General features: G+C 38.0%; 1 protein-coding gene across 1 annotated transcript in view; it reads right to left on the bottom strand.

Moving 5' to 3' along the window:
- The window catches only part of LOC102233750 (leucine-rich repeat transmembrane neuronal protein 4-like), a 116,983-nt gene extending 106,514 nt beyond the window's left edge, over positions 1 to 10,469 (bottom strand). Inside the window, exon 1 of the mRNA XM_005799672.3 lies at positions 9,693 to 10,469. Coding sequence (XP_005799729.2) covers positions 9,693 to 9,696 — 4 coding nt within the window. The 5' untranslated portion in view covers positions 9,697 to 10,469. The remainder of the gene's footprint in view (positions 1 to 9,692) is intronic.
- Between the last annotated feature and the right edge of the window lie 1,606 nt (positions 10,470 to 12,075).

Here is a 12,075-nt window from a genome sequence, read left to right as displayed (position 1 = left end):
TAGAAATTCAGCAATTTAACAAAACTGTAGGAATAATGAACACGAGCCGCTTGTGAAGATACACTGTAAGAGCTGGCCATGACAAATTTGGAGCCTGAAATTCAAGTGTGTGAATTACATTTATTACACTACTGCAGTGACAGAGAAACTGATGAAGAAACCAGAAAATATGGACCGAGGGTGTTCATCATTTTTAAGTTTAGTTGTAGGATTAGTTCTAAGATTAATTAAATATTTAGGACTTGAAAGATAAATCCAGCAGACTTGGAATTAGAAAGAGCATTAAACTGGAATGTACATTTTAGTTTTCATAAGGGTTGGAGCTTGGAGAAAGGGAAGGCATAATCCCATAGAAACAAGACACAGTAGCTGGCATACATATATTTTCTTTTACATTTAATTACCTTACAATGACTAACTTTAGTGGATTTAGTAGGATTTTATGTTTTGGACAAAAACAAAGTAGCACATTTAAAATGTAATTAAGACAAATGCTTTTTTTCAATTATTTTGTTTTTTGTTCTGTGAAGGCCTCAGACGTTTGCTAAAGAACATTAGCAAACAAACAGCATCCTGCAGAATGAAGAACACACCAGACACGACAAAAATGATAAGATCATGGGGAAAAGCAGAAGCACCATAATGTTGTGAGGATGATACACAGTTTCCATCACATTGTTTAAAAGAAAACATATAGCTGTGGTTTGCACACATGTGAAGTAAATTAATTTGATGAATATTGGAGGATAGTATGGAAATAAGTAGGGATTTCAAAGTATAAGTTGATTGAATAGAAATGCACAGCAAACTTTGTCTTTGTGTTTTGTGTTGGTTTATTAAATTTATATATGTCTATCATGTAAAATGCCAATAAAATCCATTGAGGTGAGTGGGTATTAAGGTGACAAAATATGAAAATAGTTCAACAGGGTTTGAAGTTTAGGTAAAACATCAAAATAATGATTTGTGGTATAACGATAACAAAAAGGGGTATGTAACTTCCTTCAACAAACCTGTTTATTTATTAGCTTGGAATCAGTGGTTTCCACTTAAAATTCCCCCATTCATCTCTCCCTTTTGCCCAGCAACTAATGATCTGTCATTAAGATACATTGATTTCCCCTGGAATAGATAGCATGAGAGAATGCTCACCTCAGTCTGCTTCTCAAGGCAATATCAAGTATGAAATTTATTGCCATGATCAGACTGAGATAAGATTAATACATGAAGATAGAAGTGATCTATCTTCTAATTAGATTAAAATATGGTGACAGGTACTACCATGAGTCCAAACTGAACGTGCCATATTTTTAGTATGTTACACTGATGATAAACTTTGAAACATGGAAATCTCCAGACTTTGGGAATACCTCTATTCCAGTCAAAGGCATAACTTCGATTTTGTGGAATCTCAATAATCTTCTGGGGATTTGTCAGATGTAAGTGCCTAACATAGTGTGGCTGAGAGGCATCATACAGCATATGGTGTCTAACATAGCCATTTAGTTCATTGCCAAGCATCTGCCGATCCCATATGGGGATTGTATGTGTATTTGTCTGTGTCTTGCAGTGTGATTGAAAGAGAAACACTTAGTGTTTGTTTTCAGAAGATTCTTTCATCATCCCTTACAGATGGAGGGAACTGTGGAGCCGCAAAGATAATTTGTGCTGGCTATTGATTATACCAACAGCTCCATCCATCATATTTCTTCATTCTAGGTCCAACAATTGTGCTACTTTAACATACACACTGTAGAGATTGAAAGATGAGGATCGCAAGATTTGTGAGAGTAGTCAATTTATTTTTGTCTAAGGTGTATAATGCATATCAAAATCTAAAAGGAGACAAGGTAAGAAAAGTGATGCAGACAAATGGTAGTGCATAATCTCTCATGTCTATTTAAAATACTTAGAACCAAATGCATGTTCAAGAGTGGACTAAAATATGTGGGCAATTTCCACTAAACATGAATGTGAACTTTCGCTCAGCCTTGCATCCCACGAGGACGCACAAGACAAGACTTCTACTCTGCATTCTTCCCATTTGCAAAGTATGGTTGCTTTATTAGAAGTGACTCCTGGATTACCTACAGATTGAGGCTGGCTCACAAAACACCCCTTTGCCTCTGACTGACATGGCATGCAGTTTAATGAGACATCTATGAGCTAAGGCCTCTGTAGGCCATCTTCTTCCCCACTCCTTCCTCTAATCTTATTCACAAAGCAGCACAAGTCACCCTCCTAGGTGTCACTCAAAGGGTTTTTGTCTCTATTACCTCCCAGCTGAGGTCCTTTTCATCATTACTATTTTTTTTTTTTTTTGCTGCTTCATTTGAAAGAAATTTCTCCTTTCATCTAGCACACATTAAATTTTGCATGCCCTTGAACCCTGCAGCCATCAGGATGTTTTTGTAACTCAAAACCTATTTTTGAGCATGGATTTAAAAAAAAAAAAGTATTTTTTATTCCTTTGCAACTTTTATTTATTCCCATCTGAAGTCATTATCTACAGTAACTGGCAAAAACTTTTTTTGCATTTTGCCCCCAATTCAATGTGTTGTACATTGAGCTAGAACGACATGAGGTAGCGACAATTTGTGAAGTGGAAAGAAAATTACTGATGGTCTTTCAAGGTTTTCACGAATAAAAAGTCAATGTCAGGTGCATTTGTATTCAAACCAGTTTGATTTAATTTGATTGTTGTAAATGAAGGACAGTGCACAGTGTGTGCATAGTCGGCACAGTTCACAGAATACACACAGCAAGTGTGAGTATGTGGGTACAGTTTCAAGTGTAGCCATTAGAGCTCCTGCTTGCAGTGAATGACAATCACATAGTTGACAAGAGAAATACAGTCAGATGCGATCAAAATTTATAGGGAGTATTTATGTATTTTTCAGGTGTATAGTGCCATTTTATACCACAATCAAGTAAACTACTTCAGTTGTTATTAAGACTATGCGTCTTGACTATAAGTCAAAAATAGCTTAAAAAAATGTATACTTTGAAATTGCTCTCTGTCTCTTTAAGAAGTTCCTATTTCCAACATTCTGCCTTCAGCACATCATCATAACAGTTCTTCTCCACAATGACCATTCTTAGGAGCATTGGACTGAGAAGTAGTTCATATGATGAGCTCAGCACATGCACAGTTCCACTAGGTGTTGGCTAATTGCTGCTGCCACTAGTCTGGTGGAACTGTGTAGGGAAAGTGCAGTGGAGGGGTGATTTGTCATGCAGAAGCTCAGCTGGAGAGTGCAGTTCCTAGGAGGAGCTTTGGCTAAATCCCTGTATGAGCAAGCCTTTAATCACCCCTGAATGGCTGCCATAGGAAACATCAGAATTTGAAAAGATTTGAGATTGGGTTGAAAAGCCTCAACATGAAATCAGAACTGCAAATGGGATAGCTTTAATCAAAACCTATTCAAGTGGTAGAATATTCAAGTAAACCTACATAAATTCAAGCAACATCTGTGCAAAAACTTTAAAATGTGCAGTCATGTAGGCTCTCCAGCTGACTGAGCTTGACTAATAGTTTGAAAGAAGAATGTACAAAGTTTCAAATGTCTAATTTGCAGACGCATTTGCAGTAAGTTGTGGTAGTTTCACGAAGCACACCAAACGTTTCAGATTTATTTTGTTTATTTAAGAAATGTAGAGACAGCTTTACATTGATCTATCACATAAAATCCCCCTGGAATATATTTATTGTTTACCTAATAAATATACACAACTTGGTATTGGTCTATCACATAAAATCCTACTGGAATATATTTATTGTTTACTTAATAAATAATAAATATAGATCAACTTGGTATTGATCTATCACATAAAATCCTACTGGAATATATTTATTGTTTACCTAATAAATATACACAATTTTTAGTCTATCACATAAAATCCCACTGGAATATATTTATTGTTTACTTAATAAATATACACAACTTTGTATTGGTCTATCACATAAAATCCCACTGGAATATATTTATTGTTTACTTAATAAATATACACAATTTGTTATTGGTCTATCACATAAAATCCCACTGGAATATATTGCAGTTCCATACTGCAATATAAATTCAAGAGTTATTAATATTTTTTGAATGTACTGTATGGTTTCCCTTCTTTCTTTTGCTAAAATCCATCTTTTATGTTAAACATTTTTAGAATTATATGCTTCAAAGCTTATTATTTTACCACTTTACCTTCTACAGTTATTTCTTGTAATCCAATGCTTTCTGGGCATGGATAATAAAAGCTTAAGTTTGTCTAAAGGCATGTGCGCTATGCTTTGTTATAAAGCAGACAGCCCTGCTGTCCTCAGCAGCAGAAGATGGTTATTTCTGCCTCTCAACCCTAACACATAGAAAGAGTAAGTGCACTTTACTGCTGACCTAAAATAAAACCAAATGCAGCTTAATAACTTGGCAAATGGACTCACTAACTGGTGCACTTTGAGCGCACATGAGTGGCTCATTGCTATTTGCTGCCTGTCATTGACAAAACTGCTATCAGATTCCGTCTTGACTCCATAGAGGCTGGACAGCCGCCTAAAACATAAGGATGGATGTCCCCAAATCAGCCTATGCCAACTCATTAGTCTCCAATTATCTGTGGGATCATACCAAAGCCGGCCAAGCCAGAACCGATGAAACAAAAGCTTGAAAATACTGTCATTTTGTTGCTTCCTTGTGCTTCCTAGTCTTGTCAGGTGGAACTACACAGGAAGGATTATGATCGTGATTGTACAGAAATACGCTCAGGTCGTATTCCTGCCAAAGTTTGTCTGATATTAGCACTGTTATATAGAACATAGCATTAATGTCACCTCCAGTGACTCCGCACGCGCCAATATAGGTAACTGTAACACAGCACACTGTCGATTAGCAATGACAGAAAAGACATTTTTTATTATTATTATTATTTTTTTTTTTTATCACAGGAAATAAACTATATTCAGGAACATCTATGAATTAGGACGTTATCAAGCTGGGTTTACACAAACAGTGAAATCAAACAGCTGTCTTCCAATTACCTGAATTTTGTAACTATAGTAATTTTGATCTCAATCTGCAATTCAGGGCCTAAATTAGAGAAGCCTGTACCATTTCTATGTGGTTGCCTAGTTACTAACATGCATTTACAGTTCAGTCCAAACTTGTTTTGATAAGATGGGTCAGAGAGACTCTGTCATGACTTTCCACCAACCAGGATGTTATCCATCCTTCTGATTAACACATGAAATCTTGATTAATTTTAGTGATTACACCTTTCTCAGTTCCCTCAATTTTGGCTCACAGGTACCACTGATGCACACACTCTGATCCAGTAAGTGGTGGGAATGCACCTAAATTTTGTTTGACACCCATGAACCATGTGCACAGGATATATTGATTATTCCAATCACAACCAATTTAAGCCAACAAAATCATTGCAAAACATGCTGCTGTGAGCAGGGGCATCGGAGCTTCTGTTAGCAACAGCTTCCTTTATCAAGAATCACAGCAAAACTATGCAAGTCTACATCAGAGCTGATTGTTTAAGTACCTATTTATTGGTCTATTTGTTAGAATAATCCAGTTCAAGCATGACCACACAATGTGTTTCAGAGATGGGGGCACACCCAGTTCTCACTGACTCAATATGCAAATAAGCAAGAGAAAATTGGGCAGGGTGATTAAATTGATTCTTCCACTTTCCCTGGTTGAGCCACCTCCTAGCAAAAGGATGCCCTGGGCAGAGAGCCAAATAGCACATACAGAAACTCACCAGAGTATACATAACTCTTGGAAAAGAAGGCAACAGTTGAGATCTAAAATATAATATCAAAAAAGAAAACAGTTAACTTCTCCTTTGCTATTCACTAGAAGCTATAAGGGCAGTGTCTAAAGAAACAGGATGAAAAAAGATTTAAAATCAACCAAAAGTGACCTTTTCTTAATCTTTTTTGAAATCATAACACTAACTACGTTGGCTGAATTGGGTGAAATTAGGTTGTGCAGATAAAAATAAAAAGCTAATAATTGGCACTGAAGTGGTTCATCCCAAACTTTATGAAAAATAATTAATGCCTCAATATTGGGATACTTTTTGAAATTCCACACAAGCAGTTGATTTTTTTCTTCCCAAATGTAAACAGAGGGGAGAGATATTGCCCTCAAAGGGCTAGTTGATCTCACTGTGCACCTGCTTCACCTGACATTTGTAGAGTGCTGCCTGTGTGATGCTGGAAGGCCAGCAGAAAGCCATCTGTTGATACTATTGAAGTAGTCTGGACATTTAAACAGTGCAGAGTAGTCCGTGGTCACTGATTCTGTAACAGGAAACATATTGTGTTTAGATGCTGAGAGGTTGTGTGAAATGTCATTTGCATCTAAATTCATTTCTGAGCTCTGTACTCTCTCTCCTCTTTAACATCCTCCTCCTGTGAGGCACATCTCTAATGACATGGTCCATGAAACATAAGTGCATTGCATGCTGTTAATGAAGAGACTCACAATCAGCTATTCTGGCGGAAAAACGAAGACTAAAACACAGCGCAATCATCAAATACTTGTGAGCAAAATGCACAACGGTGTGTTGCATTGACAGTTTGGATTTTGTGATCCTCAGTTTCACTCACTTCACATCAGCTGTGTAGGAATTTCCTGTTTGCACTCACTAGTAACGTTATCAGTAGAATAGCTTGTTAACACAAAGAGCTCATCTGAAAATCTCCTGGCAGGAAATCAATGTGTTTAGGTATATAGACATGATGGAGGCAACTTGCTGAAGAACAAATTGACCATCAAGAAATGGTCAGGCAGTCCCTATGGATAGTCTAACTATTTAATTAAATTCACTATCATTTTCACACACAACCACCCCTCTAGTTTACACAAAATGTTCTGAAAAACAGAAGATAACAAATCATTGGCGGTGGGGTGTGGTCAGATATAACTCAGAGCTTAGAGGAGAATAGCCAGCCTGATTGGAGATGATGAAAAAGCAACAAAAGATGAAATAAACACTAAATCCTAAAAAGATAAGCCGAATACATCTCTGAACATACAACTTGTAAAACCTTTAATCAAATGGGCTACAGGAGCAGAATATAGGTGTCACCTTTGTTAACTAACAACAGAAAACTGAGGCTCGAGTTTTCTTTTTACCAAACCTGGAAAACAACAGATTGAAAAAAAAAAAAGCTTAAATCAATGAGTGTTGATTTCAGCTGCACCATACAGCTGGTAGGATTGGAATTTGATATAAATAACATAAAATCATGAATTTGCCCTGCCTTTCAGCACCAGTTCAGCCTTTTTCTTCTGGGATTTTCTTCTTGGCACGATTAAGCCTCTAACTGTCTTAGCCTCATTCAATGAAACTCCAAGGCCAACCTGAGTATTCGTTTCTGACCACGGTGTACCATCTTCTGATGACAACTTCCATCAGGAAAACAAAATATATAGCAAAACTCAAATCACCTGATATCAATTTCTGGATGGGAGATGTTGAAGTGAAAAAAATTGCATCACTGACTTGCAGCAACTTCAATATGGAGCAACATATCCATAACTCCTAGTTAAATAACAAAGAACTGCACGCAGTTTGCATGATCCCCTTATACATGCTTCCCTGGATCATCTAATTTTGGACACACTTGGACGATTTGTTTACACTAAACTGTCCTTGGTCACGGTCATTGTTCCTGTGCTACTCATATATTCCAAGGGAATGTTACCATGTGTGAAATAATTAAATTAAAAGAAATGGTCATGTGGGTCCAAAATTTAATATCTATCAATGGGAGGTTGCCTACACTAGCTTGGGCTTGAGCACAAGAGTTGATTTTACAATAGCAGAGGTTGAATTCAAAATAAACATTCATTTGTGTTTTCACTTTTGAGCAGGTGCTAAATTAAAGAGATCAGCGATATCATGGATTTTACCTTGGGTAATTAATATTTAAACTGATTAAATTAGGCATAATTGGGAATAACTCCAACTGGAAGATAGCAACAACGGTCTTTCAAAATAATTGATAGAATATATGGAGTATGCTTCAACCTACATTTGAGATACTTTAAAAGATGGCTATGTGCAATTCTTGGCTGGCCCAGTAACACAAGAGTTAGAAAATAAAACTGAATTAAAATACATGCAAGACTTGATTTTAATGGCAATTTAAATCTGTAAATAACACGACAACAAGAAAAAAATGATTTGAACTATACGGGTACAAAATGGTTTACATTCGGACATGAAATAGGAGCAAGAGGAAATGAAATTCCAAAGTGTGGGTACAAAACTGGTCTATGAAAAGATGAACAGGTACAAATGTGTGCATGTATGGTTCATCTGTGTGTAGTAGATCTATGTGTAGCTCTTTGATAGGCTGTTGACCTGTCCAAGGTGTGCTCCACTTCTTACCTTCTGATTGATAAGGCAGTGAATAATATGCACACATAGAATTGGGATGGATAAATGAGTGAAAGAAACGTGTGCATAAGGCATCACAACAAGCTTAAAAATAGAAAAGAAACTGGCTTGAGCCTAGGGGCTCATATCCTCTTAAGCCTGGCCCTGTGCAGGAACTGCAGCTCCTATAGACTGTAGTGTACTGGTATGTACAGTTCATATTGATGTGGTGCAGTAACCTGCTGTGGATCAATAGATCATGCTGTTTTACAATTAATGGTACAACTCCCCCATTAAACTCAAGCAACTGGTTAGGTCTAGAACGAAAAAGATGAAATCATGCAGAAATATATTTTTAAAAAGCGTTGATCAAAATGGGATTTTTTTTTTTTTTCATCAGAAGCCCTTTCAGTGGGGATCAAGAGTGTGACACAGGGTGGCCTGTGGGTAAGGAATAGTGCGCACGCGTGTGGGTAACAGAAGGGGCAAATGGTAAATACTAATTAGAAGTGAGAGTAAGAGTGGGTAGGTTAGATACAGTGGCATAATAGCCCGTTTCATTGCTACAGAAAGACACCCAAGCACACACACTTGGACGCATGCTTTACGCTCTTTATGCTAAATTTGAGTCTGCTGATAGCAGGTGCAGAACACGATGGGGTTTGCTGAATGAAAAATCAATCTGGTAAATCGAGTCCTGCACGACTGGTCCTCTCACAGCCACACAGCTTTGGTGTGAGGCAGGACAGCAGGATCCGTGCGACGCGCCTACAAACAGGACAATAAATGATTATGCAGAGGCACGTTTTATAAAGTTGACTGACTTCCAAAATGCGCCGCGCATTTGCATTCAGATCCATATCAATCAGCGCGTCCGTGCACCCGAACTAGTCGGAGGAAAACAAGGGGGTGTTCTTTAATTAAAACAAGCAGGCGGATTTGCTTTGTGCATATTTTAGGGGCGGAATTTCTAATCGCATTATTTGAAAATGTGATTTAAAAGCCAGTTTTCTAATAAAGCGAAGGACAGAAAAATGGAGATCAGGAGAGAGAGAAAAAATCACATTGCAGCTCTGCGACTAACTGGCAGCTAGAAGCTTTTCCAAACACTTAAATGAAAAATATAAATTCAGAACGGTGCGTTTGAAGTGACATTTTTTTTGACGCAATCGTCCGGTTTTCGTCAGCTTCTACTATGGAAAGAAGAAACAATTTGATCTGCATAGTGAAAAATGGAGGCAACCACCTACGTTCAGCAAACAGATTAAAAGAAGAAGAAGAAAAAAACTTACCCATATCCGCTTATCAGTTTTCGCTCCAGCCTACAGGTTTTAATGGCTCATTGTGCGCGACATCCGAGTCCGCATGATGCGCTCTCCACAGCACACGCAGGTACCGTCCTAATCCACCGGTCCGCTCTCTCCGCGCAGTCGCTGACTCCAAAGCGCACCTGCCCTTTTTCACTCTCCCGGACCTGCGATGCTTTATCCGGTTTAGCTCTGCACCTATTCCCGTCCCAGCGAACCGCAGAGAATGTCATTTACTTCCCGACTCCAGATTGAAGGCTTGCGAAATCCGGCTTCAGGACTCTCTATCCATGTCTCAGAAGCAAAGCGAAGAATCAGCTTCTTCTTTTCTTTTCTTTTCTTTTTTTTAAAGTAACAGCCAGAAAGAGCACTGCAGCTGGCGCAGGCGGTAACAGTATCACATCCAAGTAAGTCACGCCAGTCTTACATGCGCACGGAAATTCCGCGAAAATCCCGTCTGGAACTTCACACAAGCGTCAGCATGATATAAAAAAGCAGGCCGTTAGTTCCCATAAATATTTTTCTGGTAAAAGACCTTGTTCGTCTGTGTTCTGCGCGGCACACCGAAAGAAAGTAAGCAGCAGGTTTATTCCCAAGTGAGTGTGAAGCGCTGTCAACGAGTCTCTCGGGAAAGTCATCCAAACATCCCCCCCTTCTTTTCTTTTTTCCTGCTCATCCGTTCCCTTCCCTCTCGCTGCTGCTGGGTTTGAAATACAGCATGACGCCGCCGTTAATCACGTCTGCTTGTCAAAGCAACTTTGTCAGGCAGAAGCGGAATGCCCTCTTCTGGTCAGACCGCGATCAGGGAACTAGTCCGAAGGGTTCATCGCGCACTAAACGTCAGGGAGGTACAGTCACCCCCAGGAAGTAAAGATGTAATTTCCTAAGGAATAGGTTTGCAACTATATATATATATATATATATATATATATATATATATATATATATATATATATATATATATATGTGTGTGTGTGTGTGTGTGTGTGTGTGTGTACACTATTGTACTTATTTAAACTTATTTAAACTGTGTATATAGCGTATTTTTACTGGATAAGCTGATGCAACGTTTCTTTTCTTTTTTTTTCAAATACTTATGCCGCCCCCTGGTAGCGTGATGTCCTGGGAATAGAGCCATATTCTCCATCTATTTCGTTTGTTTTTATTCCGTTTACTTACAACAGATGTCATCTCATGTCATTTTACATGATATAGGTCCAGTGTATATCAGGACATATGTAAATATAAACCCCATACAAATGTACTATTAATATTATCCATGCTGCAGAGTTGTGTTTTTTGTGACGTCCAATAACTATCTGTATTTTAGCTGGAAAGTTAACAAGAAGCTGTCAGACCGCTGAGAAAAAGGCAGCCAACGACTGCACAGAACTGTCCGTGGTGCTGAAATGCTGCAATTTGGATGACTGAGTTCATACAGACAAATCACCTTGCACCCCGAAAAAAGATGTGTACAATGTCTCACGAGAATTGCATTTTTTTTTTCAGAAGTATGATCTTACAGTGAAAGTGTAAAAAACTCAACCTTTAATTTGAGTAAATATATGTACTGGGGACAACTATAATTTCACAATATGAAATTATAGTTGCCAACCTCTTTTCTCGCACTCAATTCTTTTGTGCTCACCCCTGCAGCTTTTCCTTAAAATTCAGTTCTGGGATCTGAAATGGCCATATGAGCAGGCTGACTATTGCCTTGTTAACTTCATCACGTGTTTTGGATTATTGTGCTGCTAAAACTTTGAATCACAACCCACTTTAAGACCCACATCAGATTTTGTTTAAAATCTAATAGCATTTCTGAAAGGTCATAATGTCATACACTCTAACAAGTCTTCTGGGATGTTTGAAAAAGAAGCAAAGCCAAAACATCTGAGATCCTCCACCATGCATGACGTGTATTTCTACTTGCCCATCTTTTGTTTTACAGCAGAAGTGTCAGCCTTATTATCAATTTATCAAAGGATGTTGCTCCAGTCAAAGTCACAGTAGAGTTTAGGAACCTCCTTTATGTTTGTTTGAGGGATCGAATTTGCTTTATGGCATACCTCCCAATCAGGTGTTGGGCATGCACATAACATCCAATGGTTGTAATAGAAACTTGCTGACCCCAAGAGGTCACTTTCTGTTGAAATTCTCAAACAGTACATTTTGGATATATTGTTTTCCACTATCTCACAGTCCTGCAAGATAAACATCAGTAATTGTTCATTTTGTTTCGCTGAGTTCAAGTTATATCTAACCACAGATAATATTTTCCCTTTAAATAAGCAACTAGACGATAGTCTCACTTATTAAGGGTATTCATTTTGGTTGTAATTTGTCATTTTTGTCTTTCTCATCTAAC

Source organism: Xiphophorus maculatus, chromosome 8 (genome assembly GCF_002775205.1).
Source record: "Xiphophorus maculatus strain JP 163 A chromosome 8, X_maculatus-5.0-male, whole genome shotgun sequence".
NCBI classification, from domain to species: Eukaryota; Metazoa; Chordata; class Actinopteri; order Cyprinodontiformes; family Poeciliidae; genus Xiphophorus; species Xiphophorus maculatus.
This window is presented reverse-complemented; position numbering and strand designations above follow the sequence as displayed.